Here is a 23,645-nt window from a genome sequence, read left to right on the forward strand (position 1 = left end):
TTGGGAGGCCGAGGCGAGCAGGTCACCTGAGGTCAGGAGTTTGAGACCAGCCTGACCAACGTGGAGAAACCCCATCTCTACTAAAAATACAAAATTAGCCAGGCATGGTGGTGCATGCCTGTAATCCCAGCTACTTGGGAGGCTGAAGCAGGAGAATCACTTGAACCGGGGAGGCAGAGGTTGCGGGGAGCCAAGATCACGCCACTGCACTCCAGCCTGGGCAACAAGAGTGAAACTACGCATAGAAAAAAAAGAAAAGAAAAAAAAGAAGTGTGTGGCATTGGCTGGGCTTGGTGGCTCACGCCTGTAATCCCAGCACTCTTGAGAGGCCAAGGCAGGCAGATCATTTGAGGTTAGGAGTTCGAGATCTGCCTGGCCATCACGGTGAAACTGTCTCTACTAAAAATACAAAAGTTAGCCGGGTGCAGTGGTGGGTGCCTGTAATCCCAGCTACTCAGGAGGCTGAGTCAGGAGAATCACTTGAACCTGGGAGGCAGAGGTTGCAATGAGCCGAGATCACGCCAATGCACTCCAGCCTGGGTGACAGGCTGTCTCAGAAAAAAAAAAAAAAAAAAAAAGAAAGAAAGAGAGAAATGTGCTGCACCTCCCCTACCCTCTTTGCCTCTCTCTTGCTCTTGCTTTTGCCATGTGACCAGCCTGCTCTCCCTTCACCTTCCGCCATGATTGGAAGCTTCCTGAGGCCTCCCTAGAAGCAAACACCAGCACCATCCTTCTTGTACAGCCTGCAGAACTGTGAGCTAATTAAACCTCTTCTCTTTATAAATGACCCAGGCTCAGGTATTTCTTTATAGCAATGCAAGAAAGGCCTAATAGAGGTGGCTAGCTCCTGTGTATGTAAATGCATCTGGAGAGAAAGGAGACAGAGAATAGCCCGTGGAATGAGTGACTGCCCTAGCTCTTCTGTTTTTCCTGGGTTGGTGGCAGTTGCAGGGTTAGAGGTCAAAGGGGTCTCTCAGATGTCAAGGATGAGGAAGAGAGACTTGTCAGACCAGATATGGTTTGGCTGTGTCCCCACCCAAATCTCATCTTGAATTGTAGCTCCCACAATTCCCATGTGTTGTGGTGTTGTGGGAGGGACCCAGTGGGAGATAATTGATTCATGGGAGCAGTTTCCCCCATACTGTTCTTGTGGTAATGAATAAGTAAGTCTCACGAGATCTGATGGTTTTATAAGGGGAAACCCCTTTCACTTGGTTCTCATTCTCTCTCTTGCCTGCTGCCAATGTAAGATGTGCCTTTCACCTTCCACCATGATTGTGAGGGCTCCCCAGCCACGTGGAACTGTGAGTCCATTAAACCATTTTTTCTGTATAAATTACCCAGTCTCTGGTATGTCTTCTTCTTCTTCTTTTTTTTTTTGAGACAGAGTCTCACTCTGTCACCCAGGCTGGAGTGCAGTGGTGCAATCTCAGCCCACTGCAACCTCTGCCTCCCGGGTTCAAGTGATTCTCCTGCCTCAGCCTCCCAAGTAGCTGGGATTACAGGTGCTGGCCACAACACCCGGCTAATTTTTGTATTTTTAGTAGAGACGGGTTTCACAATGATGCCTAGGCTCATCTCGAACTCCTGACCTCAAGTGATCTGCCACCTCAGCATCCCAAAGTGCTAGGATTATAGGCATGAGCCACCACACCTGGCCTTAGGTATGTTTTTATCAGCAGTGTGAAAATGGACAAGTACGATGTGTAAGCCAGACAATATAAGGTCTGCAAAACGCAGAATGTGAGGAACAAAAGGAATGTGTGTGGGGGCATTTGTGTGAGTACAACCTTCTGCTGGAATTGATGCCTGAGCACCTTGATAGATGAACATGTCCCAGTGTGGCTAGGGTGGAATGAGCAGGCAATACTGGACAGAGGCATATAAGTACGGTTCTCCACAACCATACAGATGTGAAAACCCAGAGCCATACTACTAACAATTCAAGTTCTTTTTTTTTTTTAGACAGTGTCTCACTCTTTCACCAGGCTGGAGTGCAGTGTCATGATCTCAGCTCGCTGCAACCTCCACCTCTTGGGTTCAAGCGATTCTCGTGCCCTAGCCTCCCAAGTAGCTAGGATTACAGGTGTACACCACCACACCTGGCTAATTTTTTTGTATTTTTAATAGAGATGGGGTTTCACTATGTTGGCCAAACTGGTCTCAAACTCCTGACCTCAAGTGATCCGCCTGCCTCGGCCTCCCAAAGTGTTGGGATTATAGGCGGGAGCCACCTCACCTGGCCCTAAAAATTCAAGTTACAAATCACAGTCAAGACTCAGAAAATTATGTAGTGACACCTTGCCCACTAGCCAAATGGTTATATTCCACAGAAGACACAAGGGTCTATAACAGGGGTCCCCAACCCCCTGGCCCCAGACCAGAACTGGTCCGTGGCCTGTTAGGAACTGGGACACATGGCAAGAAGTGAGTAGCGGGCCAGCGAAGCTGAGCTCTGCGTCTTGTCGGATCAGCAGCAGCATGAGATTCTTCCAGGAGGACGAACCCTGTGGTGAACTGTGCGTGCAAGAGATCTAGGCTGCACCCTCCTTATGAGAATCTAATGGTAAATGTAATGTGCTTGAATCATCCCCAAACCATCCTCACAATAACCAACAGCTCAAGTCCTTGGGAAAATTGACTTAGATGAAATCGGTCCCTGATGCCAAAAAGGTTGGGGACTACTAGTCTACAACATAAAAAAATTTCTTCAAATCTACAGGTTCACTTGAACATTCCTATGCCCCCGAAAGGGAAACTTGAGCTTCAATATCATGGGCTGACCAGGTGTCTTCCAGCCCAGATGTGTCAGAATTGACTGCCACTGAACGTAAGGAGACAGTCATAAATCATAGCACTTTCTCTGGTTTCTCTCAAATCACAGGCTCAACAGTAAACACCAGTATTGGAGGTAATACAACTCCTGCATCCAAATCCAGTTCAAGTGACCCTTTTACAATCCTTAGTGGCTATGAGGAGTCAGTCATATTTACCACCGGCTCAACTGCAACACCACACTTCCTTGACAGCTCCACAAACTCGGGCAGCAGTGAGGAATCAACACTACCCCACAGCAACTCAGGAGCAATGAGAATAAAACTCTCAACCGCCCACTCCAAAACCTTAGTTCTAGCTGGAAAACCGACAGTCTCACGCATCAGATCAGGATCAATGGAAACAACAACATTAGCCACAAGTACCACAACAGCAGGCCTGAGTGAGAAATCTACCACCTTCTACAGTAGCCCCAGATCACCAGTCACAACACTCTCACCTGCCAGGACGACAAGCTCAGGCGTCAGTGAAGAATCCACCACCTCCCACAGCCGACCACACACAGGCTCAACGCACACAACAGCGTTCCCTGGCAGTACCACCATGCCAGGCCTCAGTCAGGAATCTACAGCTTCCCACAGCAGCCCAGGCTCCACAGACACAACACTGTCCCCTGGCAGTACCACAGCATCATCCCTTGGTCCAGAGTCTACTACCATCCACAGCAGCCCAGGCTCCACTGGAACAACACTCTTACCCGACAACACCACAACCTCGGGCCTCCTTGAAGCATCTACGCCCGTCCACAGCAGCACTGGATCGCCACACACAACACTGTCCCCTGCCGGCTCTACAACCCGTCAGGGAGAATCTACCACTTTCCAGAGCTGGCCAAGCTCAAATGACACTGCGCCTGCACCTCCTAGTACCACATCAGCCTTTGTTGAACTATCTACAACCTACCATAGCAGCCCGAGCTCAACTCCAACAACACACCTTTCTGCCAGCTCCACAATCTTGGGCCGTAGTGAGGAATCGACAACAGTCCACAGCAGCCCAGTTGCAACTGCAACAACACCTTCATCTGCCCGCTCCACAACCTCAACCTCAGGCCTTACTGAAGAATCTACAACCTACCACAGCAGCCCGGGCTCAACTCAAACAATGCACTTCCCTGAAAGCTCCACAACTTCAGGCCGTAGTGAAGAATCAACAACTTCCCACAGCAGCACAACACACACAATATCTTCACCTCCTGGCACCACACCTGGCCCCGTTGAAGAGTCTACAAGCTACCACAGCAGCCCGGGCTCAACTGCAACAACACGCTTCCCTGACAGCTCCACAACCTCAGGCCGTAGTGAGGAATCAACAGCATACCACAGCAGCCCAGACGCAACGGGAACAACAGTCTTACCTGCCCGCTCCACAACCTCGGTTCTTGTTGGAGAATCTACGACCTCACCCAGCAGTTCAGGCTCCACGGAAACAACAGCCTCACCCGGCAGTACCACAACGCCAGGCCTCAGTGAGAAATCTACCACTTTCTACAGTAGCCCCAGATCACCAGACACAACACTCTCACCTGCCAGCACGACAAGCTCAGGCGTCAGTGAAGAATCCACCACCTCCCACAGCCGACCAGGCTCAACGCACACAACAGCATTCCCTGACAGCACCACCATGCCAGGCCTCAGTCGGGAGTCTACAACTTCCCACAGCAGCCCAGGCTCAACGGATCCAACACTGTTACCTGCCAGCACCACCACCTCAGGTCCCGGTCAGGAATCGACAACTTCCCACAGCAGCCCAGGTTCAACTGACACTGCACTGTCCCCTGGCAGTACCACAACCTTATCCTCTGGTCAAGAATCTACAACCTCCCACAGCAGCCCAGGCTCCACTCACACAACACTCTTCTTTGACAGCACCACAAGCTCAGGCATCGTTGAAGCATCTACACGCGTCCACAGCAGCACTGGCTCACCACACACAACACTGTCCCCTGCCAGCTCCACAAGCCCTGGCCTTCAGGGAGAATCTACCGCCTTCCAGACCCACCCAGCCTCAACTCACACAACGCCTTCACCTCCTAGCACCGCAGCAGCCCCTGTTGAGGAATCTACAACCTACCACCACAGCCCAGGCTCGACTCCAACAACACACTTCCCTGCCAGCTCCACAACTTCGGGACACAGTGAGAAATCAACAACATTCCACGGCAGCCCAGATGCAAGTGGAACAACACCCTCACCTGCCCACTCCACAACCTCAGGTCGTGGAGAATCTACAACCTCACCCATCAGTCCAGGCTCAACTGAAATAACAACGTTGTCTGGCAGCACCACAACACCAGGCCTCAGTGAGGCGTCTACCACCTTCTACAGCAGCCCCAGATCACCAACCACAACACTCCCACCTGCCAGCATGACAAGCCTAGGCGTCAGTGAAGAGTCCACCACCTCCCGTAGCCAACCACGTTCAACTCACTCAACAGTGTCACCTGCCAGCAGCACCACGCCAGGCCCCAGTGAGGAATCTACCACCGTCTACAGCAGCAGCCCAGGCTCAACTGAAACCACAGTGTTCCCTCGCGGCACCACAACCTCAGTTCGTGGTGAAGAACCTACAACCTTCCACAGCCAGCAGGCCGCAACTCACACAACGCTGTTCACTGAGGACACCACCACCTCGGGCCTCACTGAAGAATCTACAGCCTTCCCCAGCGGCCCAGTCTCCACCCGAACAGGGTTGCCTGCCACCCTCACAACCACCGACCTCGGTGAGGAATCAACAACCTTCCCCAGCAGCTCAGGCTCAACTGGAACAACACTCTCACCTGCCCGCTCCACCACCTCAGGCCTTGTTGGAGAATCTACACCCTCAACCCTCAGTCCAAGCTCAACCGAAACAACAACTTTACCCGGCAGTCCCACAACACCAAGCCTCAGTGAGAAATCAACCACCTTCTACACCAGCCCCAGATCACCAGATGCAACACTCTCACCTGCGACCACAACAAGCTCAGGCGTCAGTGAAGAATCCGGCACATCCCATAGTCAACCGGGCTCAACGCACACGACGGCGTTCCCTGACAGCACCACCACGTCAGGCCTCAGTCAGGAACCTACAACTTCCCACAGCAGCCAAGGCTCAACAGAGGCAACGCTGTCCCCTGGCAGTACCACAGCCTCATCCCTTGGTCAACAGTCTACAACCTTGCACAGCAGCCCAGGCGCCACTGGAACCACACTCTTACCTGACGACACCACAACCTCAGGCCTCGTGGAGGCATCTACACCCATCCACAGCAGCACTGGCTCGCTACACACAACACTGACCCCTGCCAGCTCCACAAGCGCTGGCCTTCAGGAGGAATCTACCACCTTCCAGAGCTGGCCAAGCTCAAGTGACACAACACCTTCACCTCCTAGCACCACACCAGCCCCTGTTGAAGTATCCACAACCTACCACAGCCGCCCGAGCTCAACTCCAACAACACACTTTTCTGCCAGCTCCACAACCTTGGCCCGTAGTGAGGAATCAACAACAGTCCACAGCAGCCCAGGTGCAACTGGAACAACACGCTTCCCTACCCGCTCCGCGACCTCAGTTCTTGTTGGAGAACCTACAACCTCACCCATCCGTTCAGGCTCAATGGAAACAACAGCGTTACCCGGCAGTACCACAACAGCAGGCCTGAGTGAGAAATCTACCACCTTCTACAGTAGCCCCAGATCACCAGTCACAACACTCTCACCTGCCAGGACGACAAGCTCAGGCGTCAGTGAAGAATCCACCACCTCCCACAGCCGACCACACACAGGCTCAACGCACACAACAGCGTTCCCTGGCAGTACCACCATGCCAGGCCTCAGTCAGGAATCTACAGCTTCCCACAGCAGCCCAGGCTCCACAGACACAACACTGTCCCCTGGCAGTACCACAGCATCATCCCTTGGTCCAGAGTCTACTACCATCCACAGCAGCCCAGGCTCCACTGGAACAACACTCTTACCCGACAACACCACAACCTCGGGCCTCCTTGAAGCATCTACGCCCGTCCACAGCAGCACTGGATCGCCACACACAACACTGTCCCCTGCCGGCTCTACAACCCGTCAGGGAGAATCTACCACTTTCCAGAGCTGGCCAAGCTCAAATGACACTGCGCCTGCACCTCCTAGTACCACATCAGCCTTTGTTGAACTATCTACAACCTACCATAGCAGCCCGAGCTCAACTCCAACAACACACCTTTCTGCCAGCTCCACAATCTTGGGCCGTAGTGAGGAATCGACAACAGTCCACAGCAGCCCAGTTGCAACTGCAACAACACCTTCATCTGCCCGCTCCACAACCTCAACCTCAGGCCTTACTGAAGAATCTACAACCTACCACAGCAGCCCGGGCTCAACTCAAACAATGCACTTCCCTGAAAGCTCCACAACTTCAGGCCGTAGTGAAGAATCAACAACTTCCCACAGCAGCACAACACACACAATATCTTCACCTCCTGGCACCACACCTGGCCCCGTTGAAGAGTCTACAAGCTACCACAGCAGCCCGGGCTCAACTGCAACAACACGCTTCCCTGACAGCTCCACAACCTCAGGCCGTAGTGAGGAATCAACAGCATACCACAGCAGCCCAGACGCAACGGGAACAACAGTCTTACCTGCCCGCTCCACAACCTCGGTTCTTGTTGGAGAATCTACGACCTCACCCAGCAGTTCAGGCTCCACGGAAACAACAGCCTCACCCGGCAGTACCACAACGCCAGGCCTCAGTGAGAAATCTACCACTTTCTACAGTAGCCCCAGATCACCAGACACAACACTCTCACCTGCCAGCACGACAAGCTCAGGCGTCAGTGAAGAATCCACCACCTCCCACAGCCGACCAGGCTCAACGCACACAACAGCATTCCCTGACAGCACCACCACGCCAGGCCTCAGTCGGGAGTCTACAACTTCCCACAGCAGCCCAGGCTCAACGGATCCAACACTGTTACCTGCCAGCACCACCACCTCAGGTCCCGGTCGGGAATCGACAACTTCCCACAGCAGCCCAGGTTCAACTGACACTGCACTGTCCCCTGGCAGTACCACAACCTTATCCTCTGGTCAAGAATCTACAACCTCCCACAGCAGCCCAGGCTCCACTCACACAACACTCTTCTTTGACAGCACCACAAGCTCAGGCATCGTTGAAGCATCTACACGCGTCCACAGCAGCACTGGCTCACCACACACAACACTGTCCCCTGCCAGCTCCACAAGCCCTGGCCTTCAGGGAGAATCTACCGCCTTCCAGACCCACCCAGCCTCAACTCACACAACGCCTTCACCTCCTAGCACCGCAGCAGCCCCTGTTGAGGAATCTACAACCTACCACCACAGCCCAGGCTCGACTCCAACAACACACTTCCCTGCCAGCTCCACAACTTCGGGACACAGTGAGAAATCAACAACATTCCACGGCAGCCCAGATGCAAGTGGAACAACACCCTCACCTGCCCACTCCACAACCTCAGGTCGTGGAGAATCTACAACCTCACCCATCAGTCCAGGCTCAACTGAAATAACAACGTTGTCTGGCAGCACCACAACACCAGGCCTCAGTGAGGCGTCTACCACCTTCTACAGCAGCCCCAGATCACCAACCACAACACTCCCACCTGCCAGCATGACAAGCCTAGGCGTCAGTGAAGAGTCCACCACCTCCCGTAGCCAACCACGTTCAACTCACTCAACAGTGTCACCTGCCAGCAGCACCACGCCAGGCCCCAGTGAGGAATCTACCACCGTCTACAGCAGCAGCCCAGGCTCAACTGAAACCACAGTGTTCCCTCGCGGCACCACAACCTCAGTTCGTGGTGAAGAACCTACAACCTTCCACAGCCAGCAGGCCGCAACTCACACAACGCTGTTCACTGAGGACACCACCACCTCGGGCCTCACTGAAGAATCTACAGCCTTCCCCAGCGGCCCAGTCTCCACCCGAACAGGGTTGCCTGCCACCCTCACAACCACCGACCTCGGTGAGGAATCAACAACCTTCCCCAGCAGCTCAGGCTCAACTGGAACAACACTCTCACCTGCCCGCTCCACCACCTCAGGCCTTGTTGGAGAATCTACACCCTCAACCCTCAGTCCAAGCTCAACCGAAACAACAACTTTACCCGGCAGTCCCACAACACCAAGCCTCAGTGAGAAATCAACCACCTTCTACACCAGCCCCAGATCACCAGATGCAACACTCTCACCTGCGACCACAACAAGCTCAGGCGTCAGTGAAGAATCCGGCACATCCCATAGTCAACCGGGCTCAACGCACACGACGGCGTTCCCTGACAGCACCACCACGTCAGGCCTCAGTCAGGAACCTACAACTTCCCACAGCAGCCAAGGCTCAACAGAGGCAACGCTGTCCCCTGGCAGTACCACAGCCTCATCCCTTGGTCAACAGTCTACAACCTTGCACAGCAGCCCAGGCGCCACTGGAACCACACTCTTACCTGACGACACCACAACCTCAGGCCTCGTGGAGGCATCTACACCCATCCACAGCAGCACTGGCTCGCTACACACAACACTGACCCCTGCCAGCTCCACAAGCGCTGGCCTTCAGGAGGAATCTACCACCTTCCAGAGCTGGCCAAGCTCAAGTGACACAACACCTTCACCTCCTAGCACCACACCAGCCCCTGTTGAAGTATCCACAACCTACCACAGCCGCCCGAGCTCAACTCCAACAACACACTTTTCTGCCAGCTCCACAACCTTGGCCCGTAGTGAGGAATCAACAACAGTCCACAGCAGCCCAGGTGCAACTGGAACAACACGCTTCCCTACCCGCTCCGCGACCTCAGTTCTTGTTGGAGAACCTACAACCTCACCCATCCGTTCAGGCTCAATGGAAACAACAGCGTTACCCGGCAGTACCACAACAGCAGGCCTGAGTGAGAAATCTACCACCTTCTACAGTAGCCCCAGATCACCAGTCACAACACTCTCACCTGCCAGGACGACAAGCTCAGGCGTCAGTGAAGAATCCACCACCTCCCACAGCCGACCACACACAGGCTCAACGCACACAACAGCGTTCCCTGGCAGTACCACCATGCCAGGCCTCAGTCAGGAATCTACAGCTTCCCACAGCAGCCCAGGCTCCACAGACACAACACTGTCCCCTGGCAGTACCACAGCATCATCCCTTGGTCCAGAGTCTACTACCATCCACAGCAGCCCAGGCTCCACTGGAACAACACTCTTACCCGACAACACCACAACCTCGGGCCTCCTTGAAGCATCTACGCCCGTCCACAGCAGCACTGGATCGCCACACACAACACTGTCCCCTGCCGGCTCTACAACCCGTCAGGGAGAATCTACCACTTTCCAGAGCTGGCCAAGCTCAAATGACACTGCGCCTGCACCTCCTAGTACCACATCAGCCTTTGTTGAACTATCTACAACCTACCATAGCAGCCCGAGCTCAACTCCAACAACACACCTTTCTGCCAGCTCCACAATCTTGGGCCGTAGTGAGGAATCGACAACAGTCCACAGCAGCCCAGTTGCAACTGCAACAACACCTTCATCTGCCCGCTCCACAACCTCAACCTCAGGCCTTACTGAAGAATCTACAACCTACCACAGCAGCCCGGGCTCAACTCAAACAATGCACTTCCCTGAAAGCTCCACAACTTCAGGCCGTAGTGAAGAATCAACAACTTCCCACAGCAGCACAACACACACAATATCTTCACCTCCTGGCACCACACCTGGCCCCGTTGAAGAGTCTACAAGCTACCACAGCAGCCCGGGCTCAACTGCAACAACACGCTTCCCTGACAGCTCCACAACCTCAGGCCGTAGTGAGGAATCAACAGCATACCACAGCAGCCCAGACGCAACGGGAACAACAGTCTTACCTGCCCGCTCCACAACCTCGGTTCTTGTTGGAGAATCTACGACCTCACCCAGCAGTTCAGGCTCCACGGAAACAACAGCCTCACCCGGCAGTACCACAACGCCAGGCCTCAGTGAGAAATCTACCACTTTCTACAGTAGCCCCAGATCACCAGACACAACACTCTCACCTGCCAGCACGACAAGCTCAGGCGTCAGTGAAGAATCCACCACCTCCCACAGCCGACCAGGCTCAACGCACACAACAGCATTCCCTGACAGCACCACCACGCCAGGCCTCAGTCGGGAGTCTACAACTTCCCACAGCAGCCCAGGCTCAACGGATCCAACACTGTTACCTGCCAGCACCACCACCTCAGGTCCCGGTCGGGAATCGACAACTTCCCACAGCAGCCCAGGTTCAACTGACACTGCACTGTCCCCTGGCAGTACCACAACCTTATCCTCTGGTCAAGAATCTACAACCTCCCACAGCAGCCCAGGCTCCACTCACACAACACTCTTCTTTGACAGCACCACAAGCTCAGGCATCGTTGAAGCATCTACACGCGTCCACAGCAGCACTGGCTCACCACACACAACACTGTCCCCTGCCAGCTCCACAAGCCCTGGCCTTCAGGGAGAATCTACCGCCTTCCAGACCCACCCAGCCTCAACTCACACAACGCCTTCACCTCCTAGCACCGCAGCAGCCCCTGTTGAGGAATCTACAACCTACCACCACAGCCCAGGCTCGACTCCAACAACACACTTCCCTGCCAGCTCCACAACTTCGGGACACAGTGAGAAATCAACAACATTCCACGGCAGCCCAGATGCAAGTGGAACAACACCCTCACCTGCCCACTCCACAACCTCAGGTCGTGGAGAATCTACAACCTCACCCATCAGTCCAGGCTCAACTGAAATAACAACGTTGTCTGGCAGCACCACAACACCAGGCCTCAGTGAGGCGTCTACCACCTTCTACAGCAGCCCCAGATCACCAACCACAACACTCCCACCTGCCAGCATGACAAGCCTAGGCGTCAGTGAAGAGTCCACCACCTCCCGTAGCCAACCACGTTCAACTCACTCAACAGTGTCACCTGCCAGCAGCACCACGCCAGGCCCCAGTGAGGAATCTACCACCGTCTACAGCAGCAGCCCAGGCTCAACTGAAACCACAGTGTTCCCTCGCGGCACCACAACCTCAGTTCGTGGTGAAGAACCTACAACCTTCCACAGCCAGCAGGCCGCAACTCACACAACGCTGTTCACTGAGGACACCACCACCTCGGGCCTCACTGAAGAATCTACAGCCTTCCCCAGCAGCCCAGTCTCCACCCGAACAGGGTTGCCTGCCACCCTCACAACCACCGACCTCGGTGAGGAATCAACAACCTTCCCCAGCAGCTCAGGCTCAACTGGAACAACACTCTCACCTGCCCGCTCCACCACCTCAGGCCTTGTTGGAGAATCTACACCCTCAACCCTCAGTCCAAGCTCAACCGAAACAACAACTTTACCCGGCAGTCCCACAACACCAAGCCTCAGTGAGAAATCAACCACCTTCTACACCAGCCCCAGATCACCAGATGCAACACTCTCACCTGCGACCACAACAAGCTCAGGCGTCAGTGAAGAATCCGGCACATCCCATAGTCAAAAGGGCTCAACGCACACGACGGCGTTCCCTGACAGCACCACCACGTCAGGCCTCAGTCAGGAACCTACAACTTCCCACAGCAGCCAAGGCTCAACAGAGGCAACGCTGTCCCCTGGCAGTACCACAGCCTCATCCCTTGGTCAACAGTCTACAACCTTGCACAGCAGCCCAGGCGCCACTGAAACCACACTCTTACCTGACGACACCACAACCTCAGGCCTCGTGGAGGCATCTACACCCATCCACAGCAGCACTGGCTCGCTACACACAACACTGACCCCTGCCAGCTCCACAAGCGCTGGCCTTCCGGAGGAATCTACCACCTTCCAGAGCTGGCCAAGCTCAAGTGACACAACACCTTCACCTCCTAGCACCACACCAGCCCCTGTTGAAGTATCCACAACCTACCACAGCCGCCCGAGCTCAACTCCAACAACACACTTTTCTGCCAGCTCCACAACCTTGGCCCGTAGTGAGGAATCAACAACAGTCCACAGCAGCCCAGGTGCAACTGGAACAACACGCTTCCCTACCCGCTCCGCGACCTCAGTTCTTGTTGGAGAACCTACAACCTCACCCATCCGTTCAGGCTCAATGGAAACAACAGCGTTACCCGGCAGTACCACAACAGCAGGCCTGAGTGAGAAATCTACCACCTTCTACAGTAGCCCTAGATCACCAGAGGCAATACTCTCACCTGGCAGCGTGACAAATTCAGGCCTTAGTGAAGAATTCACCACCTTCTACAGCCGGCCAGGTTCAATGCACACAACACTGTTACCTGCCAGTGCCACTACTTTAAGGCTCAGTGAGAAGCCTACAACCCTCCCCAGCATGGCAGACTCAGTGCACACGATGCTGTTACCTGCCAGCACCACAACACCAGGCCTCAGCGATGAATCAGCAACTTCCCACAGCAGCCCAGGCTCAACTGAGACAACACTGTTCCCTGAAAGCCCCAGAACCTCAGACCATAGTGAAGAATCAACAACTTCCTACAGCAGCACAACTCACACAACACCTTCACCTCCTAGCACCACACCTGTTCTTTTTGAAGAATATACAGGCTACCAGAGCAGCCCGGGTTCAACTGCAACAACACACTTTCCTGAGAGCTCCACAACCTCAGGCCATAGTGAGAAAGCAACAGCATCCCACAGCAGCCCAGATACTAATGCAATCACACTCTTACCTGCCCTTTTTACTACCTCAGGCCGCAGTGCAGAATCTACCACCTTCTACATCTCTCCAGGCTCAACACAAACAACGTTACCCAGCAGTACTGCAATGCCAGGCCTCAGTGCAAAATCTACTATCTTTTACAGTAGCTCCAGAACACCAGACCAAACACTCTCACCGGCCAGCATGACAAGCTCCAGCATCAGTGAAGAACCCACCAGCTTCGATAGCCAAGCAGGGTCAACACACACAACAGTGTTTCCTGCCAGCACCACCACCTCAGGCCTCAGTCAGGAATCAGCAACTTTCCACAGTAAGCCAGGCTCAACTGACACAACTCTGTCCCCTGGGAGCATCACAACTTCATCCTTTGCTCAAGAATTTACCACCCCTCACAGCCAACCAGGCTCAGCTCTGTCAACAGTGTCACCTGCCAGCACCACAGTGCCAGGCCTTAATGAGGAATCTACCACCTTCTACAGCAGCGCAGGCTCAACTGAAACCACAGCGTTTTCTCACAGCACCACAACCTCCATTCATAGTCAACAATCTACACCCTTCCCTGGCAGCCCAGGCTTCACCCTAATAGTGTTACCTGCCACCCTCACAACCACAGACATTGGTCAGGAATCAACAGCCTTCCACAGCAGTTCAGAAGCAACTGGAACAACACCCTTACCTGCCCGCTCCACAACCTCAGACCTTGTTGGAGAATCTACAACTTTCTACATCAGCCCATCCCCTACTTACACAACACTCTTTCCTGCCAGTTCCAGCACATCAGGCCTCACTGACGAATCTACCACCTTCCACACCAGTCCAAGCTTCACTTCTACAATTGTGTCTACTGAAAGCCTGGAAACCTTAGCACCAGGTACTGCCCTTTCCATTTCATCCACATTTAGCTTCTTCTCCAGACCTGTCCATGAGTCTCCTTCAACCATTACAAACTCTCTTGGTTCTTTTCCTCTATCTTCCACTTTACTTGGGTCTACTGATTATCCAGTTTCTGGGTTTGATACCACTTCCAGTGTTCAAGTGCCGTTCACTGGTCCCCACACATCTATGATGACAATCTCTCCTTCCTCTATGACTCCAGGGTGGTTTTATTTATTTATTTATTTTTCATCCTTCCATGAACCCTCCTCTCTGGGTTTTTTTTTTTTTTTTTTGAGACAGCCTGTTGCCCAGGCTGGGGTGCAATGGCACGATCTTGGCTCACTGCAACCTCTGCCTCCTGGGTTCAAGCGATTCTCCTGCCTTGTCCTCCCGAGTGGCTTGGATTACAGGTGCCCACCACCATGCCTAGCTAATTTTTGTATTTTTAGTAGAGACGGGTTTTTACCATGTTGACCAGGCTAGTCTCAAACTCCTGACCTCATGTGATCTACCCACCTCAGCCTCCCAAAGTGCTGGGATTATAGGCATGAGCCACCACGCCCAGCCTCCTTCTGTCTGTCATCATGAGAATCCGCGATTGCTTTGGCCTCCTGTGGTTTTGTTTCACATTTCCAACTCTTTCTCCTCTCTGTTCCAGGTGATCCCATGGGTAGAGTTGTCCCCATTTGGTACATAAGAGTGCTTTTTTCATAGCTAGACCTCTTATATCTTTTGTTTCCTTACTCTCTGCTGTTCCTCCTCCCTTTCTTACTATCTGCCGGGGGCAGGGGTGGCAGCAGAGGTGTCTTCGTTGCTGTGCGGTCATCTGGCACCGACCTGCTCTCCAGTGCGATGCTGAGTGACTGCACCTGGAATGGGAGTGCATGTTTTTGCCCTTTGGGCTCCCACAGTGACTGCTGTGGATTCTATCTCTCCACAGGGTTGTGCCAGGAAGGACAAATTTGGAATGGAAAACAATGCGTCTGTCCCCAAGGCTACGTTGGTTACCAGTGCTTGTCCCCTCTGGAATCCTTCCCTGTAGGTAATGACCTTTTCTGAGACCTGCAGCTCTTTGCAGGCCCTTTGACCCCTGAAAACAGCATGGCAGTGTTGGAAGGATCAGCCACTGCCTCACTTGCAGGTGGAGGAGGTGTGACTCTTCCCAGCAACACTGTAAGGAGAACACGAACCTTCTACCTTTGCCTTCAAGGACAAAAGTAGAAGGTAGAAAAATGGGGTGGTAGATTTTTTGTAATTTTTAATTTTTGGGGGTACATAGTAGATGTATATATTTATGGAGTATACATGAGATGTTTTGTTACAGGAATGCAATGTGTAATAATCACAGCATGGAGAATGGGGTACACATTCCCTCAAGCATTTAACCTTTATGTTACAAACAATCCAATTGTACTATTTTATATTATTTTATTTTTTTATTTTATTTTATTTTTTGAGAGGGAGTCTCATTCTGTCTCCCAGGCTGGAGTGTGGTGGCACGATCTTGGCTCACTGCAACCTCCACCTCCTGGGTTCAGGCGATTCTCCTGCCTCAGCCTCCTGAGTAGTTGAGATTACAGGCATAGGCCACCATGCCCAGCTAATTTTTGTATTTTTAATAGGGATGGAGTTTCACCATATTGGCCAAGCTGGTATGGAACTACTGATCCGCCTGCCTCAGCCTCCCAAAGTGCTGGGATTACAGGCATGAGCCATCGCGCCCAGCTATTTTAGTTGTTTTTAAATGTACAATTAAATTATTATTGACTACAGTCACGCTGTTGTGTTAAATACTAGGTTTTATCCATCCTTTCTAACTATACATTTTTTGTACCCATTAACCATGCCCACCTCCCTCTCACCTCCACCCTACTACCCTTCCCAGCCTCTGGTAACCATCCTTCTACTCTCTGCCTCCATGAGTTCAATTGTTTGGACTTTTAGATTCCACTAATAAGTGAGAACGTGCAATGTTTGTCTTTCTGTGCCTGGCTTATTTCACTTAACAATGACCTCCAGTTCCATCCATGTTGTTGCAATTGACAGGATCTCATTCTTTTTGATGGCTGAATAGTACTCCACTGTGTATATGTACCACATTTTCTCTATCCATTCATCTGTTGATGGACACTTGGGTTGCTTTCAAGTCTTGGCTATTGTGAACAGCAACAAACATGGGAGTGCAGAGATCTCTTCGATGTACTGATTTCCTTTCTTTTGGGTATATACCCAGCAGTGGGATTGCTGGATTGTATGGTATATATATATATTTTTTTGAGATGGAGTCTTGCTCTGTTGCCCAGGCTGGAGTGCAGTGGCGCAATCTCGGCTCACTGCAAGTTCCGCCTCCCAGGTTCACACCATTCTCCTGCCTCAGCCTCCCGAGTAGCTGGGACTACAGGTGCCCGCCACCATGCCCGGCTATTTTTTTTTTTTTTGTATTTTTAGTAGAGATGGGGTTTCACCATGTTAGCCAGGATTGTCTCAATCTCCTGACCTCATGATCCACCCGTCTCGGCCTCCCAGAGTACTGGGATTACAGGTGTGAGCCACCGCGCCTGGCCGGTAGCTCTATTTTTAGTTTTAAGAACCTCCATTTCTTTTGAGATAGGGTCTCGCTCTGTGGCCCAGGCTGGAGTGCAGAGGTGCAGATCATAGCTCACCACAGCCTCGAACTCCTGGGCTCAAGTTATCCTCTGGCCTCAGCCTCCCGAGTAGCTGGGACTACAGGTGTGCACTACCATGCCTGGTTAATTTTTTTATTTTTGTGGAGACAGGGTCTCGCTTTGTTGCCCAGGCAGGTCTTCCCATCTCCCCAATGCACTGGGGTTACAGGTGTGAGCCACAGCACCTGGCCCAGGGCCCTTTCCATTAGCTCACCTGCCCCCTCATCAGAGGGCTTCTGTACTTAGTTCTGTCCCTTTCCCTCCTGGCCACTGGCTCCTCAGGGTTTTGGGAGACAGGGAACAGTGACCCCACCTTCCTCTTAAGTTTCTTTCACCTTCAAGACACCCGCAGGCAGAGAATGTATCAATCCTGGGGGACATTATTGGGAGGTTGCTGTCTTACGCATATCATGGCCTTTTCCCACAGAAACCCCAGAAAAACTCAGAGCTGCTTTAGGTATGAGAGTGAAAGTGACTTACAGGAATTTCACAGAGAAGATGAATGACTTATCCTCCCAGGAATACCAGAACTTCAGTACCCTCTTCAAGAACCGGGTAAGACCAAGGCACACCCAGACATCCCAGGGTGATGTCCCATGTGAGAGGAAATTGAGGGGTGCACCCCAACTTAGTGATCTGAGTTCTTCTGCTCATGAGCCCCCTCCCTACCAGTCTCCCTAAGTCTTGAAAGGAGGTCCTCTGAGAGCTTCCAGCCTTCAGCCCCACATGACCCACATTATGGCAGAGGGAGCTTCCTGGGTTGGTGTTTCTTCCTATGGGACCTTACGTGGGCTCCACAGAAAGGTGCCTAGGGCTGTCTCAAGAAGGGGAACAGGAGAGTCTTCACGCTCTAGCTCTGTGTGACCTTCGCTGCCTTGCTTCTTTCAGATGGATGTCGTTTTGAAGGGCGACGATCTTCCACAGTATAGAGGGGTGAACATTCGGAGATTGCTGTGAGTATATTGGGGGGCAGGTTTATAGATGTGGGGAAATCCTCCTTGTCCCTGCTTTCCTGCCTCCTTCTATCATCAATGGCTAGAATATCAATACTGGTTGGGTCAGAGAGGCCTGCAGCCGCTAAGTAACACCGGGGGCTGTGACACTTTTCATTCTTCATTCATTCATCCACTCAACACACATTTGTTGAAAGCCAGCCCTCTGCTGGGTGCTGGGAACACAGTAGTCCCAGTTTTCCTGGAGCTCAGAGTGGCAGAACACACAGATGGAAAAGTGGCTATGCAGTCTGCTTAAAGTTTCAGTGAGGGGCACACAGGGTGCCCTGGGAGAGGTCCCAAAAGCAAAGCTTGGTGGGGCAGAAGGAATTCTTCCTGGAAAAACTGATAACAGGCTGGGCACGGTGGTTCATGTATGTAATCTCAATGCTTTGGGAGGCCATGGGGGGAGGATCACTTCAGGCCAGGAATTTGAGACTAGCCTGGGCAACATAGCGAGATCCCATCTCTACAAAAAGAAGAAAAATGTAACAGCAAAACTGAGGCTTGAAGGATGAGGAGTAATGATCCAGAGAGAGGGAAGGGAAGGAGAGGCAGTTGCAGCAGAGGGAATCGATGAGAAGAAGCCCAGAGGTGAGAGAGAGGAGGGCAGATTCCAGGAACCTAAAGATGCTCAGAACAGCTGGGTGCTTAAGAGCAAAGGAGCAGTGATGGGGGAGGAGGCTGGAAAGATGGCTCATGCCAAGTTAGTTAGACTTTCGGCATCAGCAGTGTAGGCCCAAGAGGGCTAGTGTCTGGTCTGCGGAGTAGACAGCTCAGTCTGACTGTAGGGTGGAGATTGCATAAGCAGAAGTCTGTACTGGAGATGATGGTGGCCTACACCAGATAGGTGACAGTATAGGAGAAAACAGGTCCAGCATGAAAGGTCTTTGGGAGGCAGGACTAGCAGACCATGGGATTTGCTGCGGGAGAGGAGGGAGGGAAGAATGAGGAACGAGGGCAGATTTCTGGGCTGCTGGAGGTGTGGGGTGCCCTGTGCTGGGTCGAGGAATATCATGAGGGGTAGAATGGGGGAAGGAGATGATGAGTTCAGTGTGCATCACATCAAGTTTGAAGTGCCCAGGGCCCAGCCACATGGAGTGGTTGCGTGATGCAGCAGTGGAACGTGCCCTAAAGGGTCTTATTTTGGGGGGATCAGTGGGGGCAGGTTCTCGCTCTCTTGCCTAGGCTGAAATGCAGTGGCATAATCACGGCTCACTGCAGGCTTAACCTCTCGGGTTAAGCAATCCTCCTACCTCAGCCTCTCGAGTAGCTGGAACTACAGGCCTGCACCATCATGCTTGGCTAATTTTTGTAATTTTTTTTGTTTTGCTTTTTTTGAGACAGAGTCTTGCTCTGTCGCCTGGGCTGGAGTGCAGTGGTGCAATCTCGGCTCACTGCAGCTTCCACCTCCCAGGTTCCAGTGATTATCCTGCCTTAGCTTCCCGAGTAGCTAGGACTATAGGCATATGTCATCACACCGGGCTAAATTCTGCATTTTTAGTATTTCACCATGTTGGCCAGGCTGGTCTCGAACTCCTGACCTCAAGTGATCCGCCCACCTTGGCCTCTGAAAATGCTGGGATTACAGGTGTAAGCCACTGCCCTGGCCTAATTTTTGTAATTTTTGCAGAGATAGGGTCTTGCTATGTTGCCCAGGCTGGTCTCAAACTCCTGGGTTCAAGTGATCCTTCTGCCTCGGCCTCCCAAAGTGCTGGGATTACAATCGTGAGCCACCACACCCAGCCTCTAAAGGGTCTTATGAGAGACACAGGCATTGGTATCCCCAGATGGATGTCACTGGAAGTCCTGGGAGTGGGATGAGATGGCCCAGGTCGGGGGCGAGGGAGGGTCATGGCACAAAACGAGGGTCTCCCAGGAATGAAGCTGGAAAGCACCAACATTTAAGATCTAGCCAGAGCCCCCAGTGGAGAATGGAAAGAGGCAGATAGAGGGGTAGGAAGGGCGCCTCAAGGGTGCCGTGTCCTTGCAGCAGGGAAGAGAGGGTCCCAGTGCCCCAACCTTGCCCCTGGCTCAGCATCGGTACTCTGGTCTTTCCATGTTGGCTCAGGATTTTTTTTGTTCAAGTCCTCCTGAGTCCTACTACTGACTTATCTTTCAAAATGACAGTGACAGATGACTTGCCTTGTCTCAATCTCTCTCCCCACAGCTGCATCATTGGCTATTGAAGGAGTAGCTTCTAGGTTAGAAACTTAACTTTTTCTTTGTTTTTTAAATTTTAAAAAATGTGGTCTTGCTCTGTTGCCTGAAGTGCAGTGGTGCAGTCATAGCTCACCACAGCCTCAAACTCCTGGGCTCAAGTGATCCTCCTGCCGCAGCCTCCTGAGTAGCTGGGACTACAAGTGTGCACCAACTTGGCTGGCTAATTTTTGTATTTTTTGTAGAGATGGGGTCTCATCATGTTGCCCAGGCTGGTCTTGAACTCCTGGCCTCAAGCAGTCCTCCCACCTCGGCCTCCCAAATTGCTGAGATGATAGGCATGAGCCACCACACTTCTTGCCCTGTACTTCCTTTTTAAGGCTAAATAATAATTCCACAATAGACCACATTTGTTTCTCCATTTGTCTGTTGATGGACCCTTGGTTTGCTTCCACCTTTTGGCTATGGTAAATAATGCTACTAAAAACACGAGGGTACAAATATAAATTCAAGACCTGCTTTCAGTTATTTTGTATATATACCCAGAAGTAGAATTGCTGGATCATGCATTAATTCTATTTTAAATTTTTTGAGGAGCTCCATACTGTTTTCCATAGCAGCTGCACTATTTTACTTTCACATCAACAGGACACAGGGATTCAAATCTCTCCATCTGTTCATCCAAGAGCCTCTATTTTGTGAGAGATGAATTTCACTCATTGGCATTTATCGTGATTATGATATTTGAGATCTTGAATCGTTTTGCTCTCCTCCCTCTGTCTGGGTGGTTAGCTGCTGGAGGGAAGACTCTGTATTCTTTCTCACCTCTGGGTCACATGGCGGCTTCATCTCCAATTACCCCTCTGGGTGCTTGGGCTCCACTCGCTGGCTGGGTGGTGACATGGGTAACTAATGAAACAATTCCCACTTCCAGCAATGGTAGCATCGTGGTCAAGAACGATGTCATCCTGGAGACAGACTACACTTTAGAGTATGAGAAACTGTTTGAAAACCTGGCAGAGATTGTAAAGGCCAAGATTGTGAATGAAACCAAAACAATTCTTGTTAATCCTGATTCCTGCAGAGGTAAGCTCACCTAAAACCCCTTGACACCTGTGGGTGTCTTGGAGATCGTGACCTTGACCTCTCCCTCCCCTATCTCTTCTTTCTTCTGGGACTCCCAAGACTTCTGCCACAGGAACCCAGAAGCCAGGCCCAGGGTGCCTTCCCCAGATCCCAAAGCTGTTCCCAACAGCCCCCTCTGGGTCCCAGGCTGAGGCTGTCATATCCCCATTTGAGCCTTCTCACAAGCACAGCTGCATGTCTAGGGTGGACAAAGAGCCCCACGGGCACTGGCCCAGGGGAGGGCGTGGTATAGAAGAAGAGAGAGAGGCCTGGCTACCCCCAGGGAGGCAGAGGGAAGTGTTTCTGTTCCATCTTCTTTCCCATCTACTCTCGGCAGAGGCCATACTGTGCTATAGTGAAAATGACACTTTCGTGGATTCATCAGTGACGCCGGGCTTTGACTTCCAGGGTAAGCAGCTATGTGGAGCGTGGGCACTAAGAGTGGGGGCTGGGGTGCTTTGGCCAGGCTCATGCATGCTGCCTGCCCCTCTCCCCCAGAGCAATGCACCCAGAAGGCTGCCGAAGGATATGCCCAATTCTACTATGTGGATGTCTTGGATGGGAAGCTGGCCTGTGTGAACAAGTGCACCAAAGGAACGAAGTCGGAAATGAACTGTAACCTGGGCACATGTCAGCTGCAACGCAGTGGCCCCCGCTGCCTGTGAGTGTCCCCACAAGCCCAGCACCCACTCTGTCCTGGTGATAGGGCCCTCCCCCTCCCCAGCAGTCACCCACAGGGTTGGGGGATTGAGTAGAGCTTGGCAGGTGCCTCCTCCCCACTCCTGGACATACCTCTCCCCTGTATCCTCATCCCCACCCCCCACACCCACAAGAGTGAGGAGTAGGAGTAGATTATAGACACAGAGGTCCCAGAGCTGGGCAATCCCTTCCTGAGAAAGTTCATGCTGTCAATTTCCAAATCTATCTGTATCTCTATCTTTGTCTGTATCGCTATCTCTATCTTTGTATCTCTATCTCAATCTCTGTATCTGTCTATATTGTTAATTTCCCTGATGTCATCTCTGCCATGCTGTCAAGATTACCTCTAGCTGCAGCCAGAGCACTAAGTCCACAGACCATAAATTAAAGTGCAAAATAAAAAACATGATAACAGGCCCATTTAGGTGGCAGCTGCTTAGAGATTAGGTGGGTGAATGGCACGTGTCTGGGACGAGACACCCAACACTCTCAGGTCCCCCTGAGCCCTAGTCATTTGAATTGCTGATCTGCAGTCTCCAGGTCCCCCCAACTCCCTCAGTGCCCATCAGCCTGAGGAAGTCAGGGACCCAGGCTCTCTGGGGGCTGAGCTCCAGCCCTTGGAGTGAGGGAGATCTGGTTTCCTGTGCTCAGGAGAGTGGGTTAGCCCTCGGGATATTGGATGTGAGGGATCTCTGGGGGTCAGCCTGAGCTTGTCTGTGTCCCCAGGTGCCCAAATACGGACACACACTGGTACTGGGGAGAGACCTGTGAATTCAACATCGCCAAGAGCCTCGTGTATGGGATTGTGGGGGCTGTGATGGCGGTGCTGCTGCTCGCATTGATCATCCTAGTCATCTTATTCAGCCTATCCCAGAGAAAACAGCACAGGTGAGCTTGTGGGGCCAGCACCACAGGCCCAGACAGAGGGGACAGATCCTGGGGTGGCCACTGTCTGAATGTCCTAAGGCTCTGCTTCTTCCAGGCCAGCAATCAGAGAGGTCAGCTGAGGCCAGACGGGGTGCCCAGACCCTCCCAGCCCTGGGTGCAGCAAAGGGCGGCCTTCCTATAGGATACATCAATTTGGCAGAGTGTTTTAGTCCATTTTGTGCTATTATAACAGAATACCACCACTGGATAATTGATAAACAATAGAAGTTTATTTGGCTTACAGTTTTGGAGGCTGGGAAGTCCAAGATCAAGGGGCTGCATCTGGTGAGGACTTTCTTGCTGCATCACAGCACGGCAACATGGCAGTCTGCATCACATGGACAGAGAGGAAGAGAGGGCTGAACTCACTTATTTTTTTTTCTTTAAGAGACAGGGTCTTGCTGTCACCCAGGCTGGAGTGCAGTGGCATGATCTTGGCTCACTGCAACCTCCGCCTCCCAGGTTGAAGCGATTCTCATGCCTCAGCCTCTCGAGTAGCTGGGATTACAAGTGCATTCCACCATGCCTGGCTAATTTTTGTATTTTTAATAGAGATGGGGTTTCACCATGTTGGCCAGGCTGGTCTCGAACTCCTGACCTTGAGTGATCCACCCACCCTGGCTTCCCAAAGTGCTGGGATTACAGGTGTGAGCCACCG

The 23,645-nt window shown here is 52.3% G+C and overlaps 1 protein-coding gene across 1 annotated transcript in view; it reads left to right on the forward strand.

Moving 5' to 3' along the window:
- Window positions 1–23,645, forward strand: part of MUC12 (mucin 12, cell surface associated) — a 44,910-nt gene that overhangs the window by 17,418 nt on the left and 3,847 nt on the right. The window contains 10 exon segments of the mRNA XM_055294505.2: window positions 2,380–2,519; window positions 2,967–3,796; window positions 3,887–14,413; window positions 15,359–15,460; window positions 17,512–17,639; window positions 17,973–18,037; window positions 21,171–21,322; window positions 21,699–21,770; window positions 21,860–22,022; window positions 22,787–22,948. Of these exon segments, the coding sequence (XP_055150480.1) occupies window positions 2,380–2,519; window positions 2,967–3,796; window positions 3,887–14,413; window positions 15,359–15,460; window positions 17,512–17,639; window positions 17,973–18,037; window positions 21,171–21,322; window positions 21,699–21,770; window positions 21,860–22,022; window positions 22,787–22,948 (12,341 nt within the window).

The sequence above is a fragment of the Symphalangus syndactylus genome, chromosome 9, assembly GCF_028878055.3.
Source record: "Symphalangus syndactylus isolate Jambi chromosome 9, NHGRI_mSymSyn1-v2.1_pri, whole genome shotgun sequence".
Classification (NCBI taxonomy): domain Eukaryota; kingdom Metazoa; phylum Chordata; class Mammalia; order Primates; family Hylobatidae; genus Symphalangus; species Symphalangus syndactylus.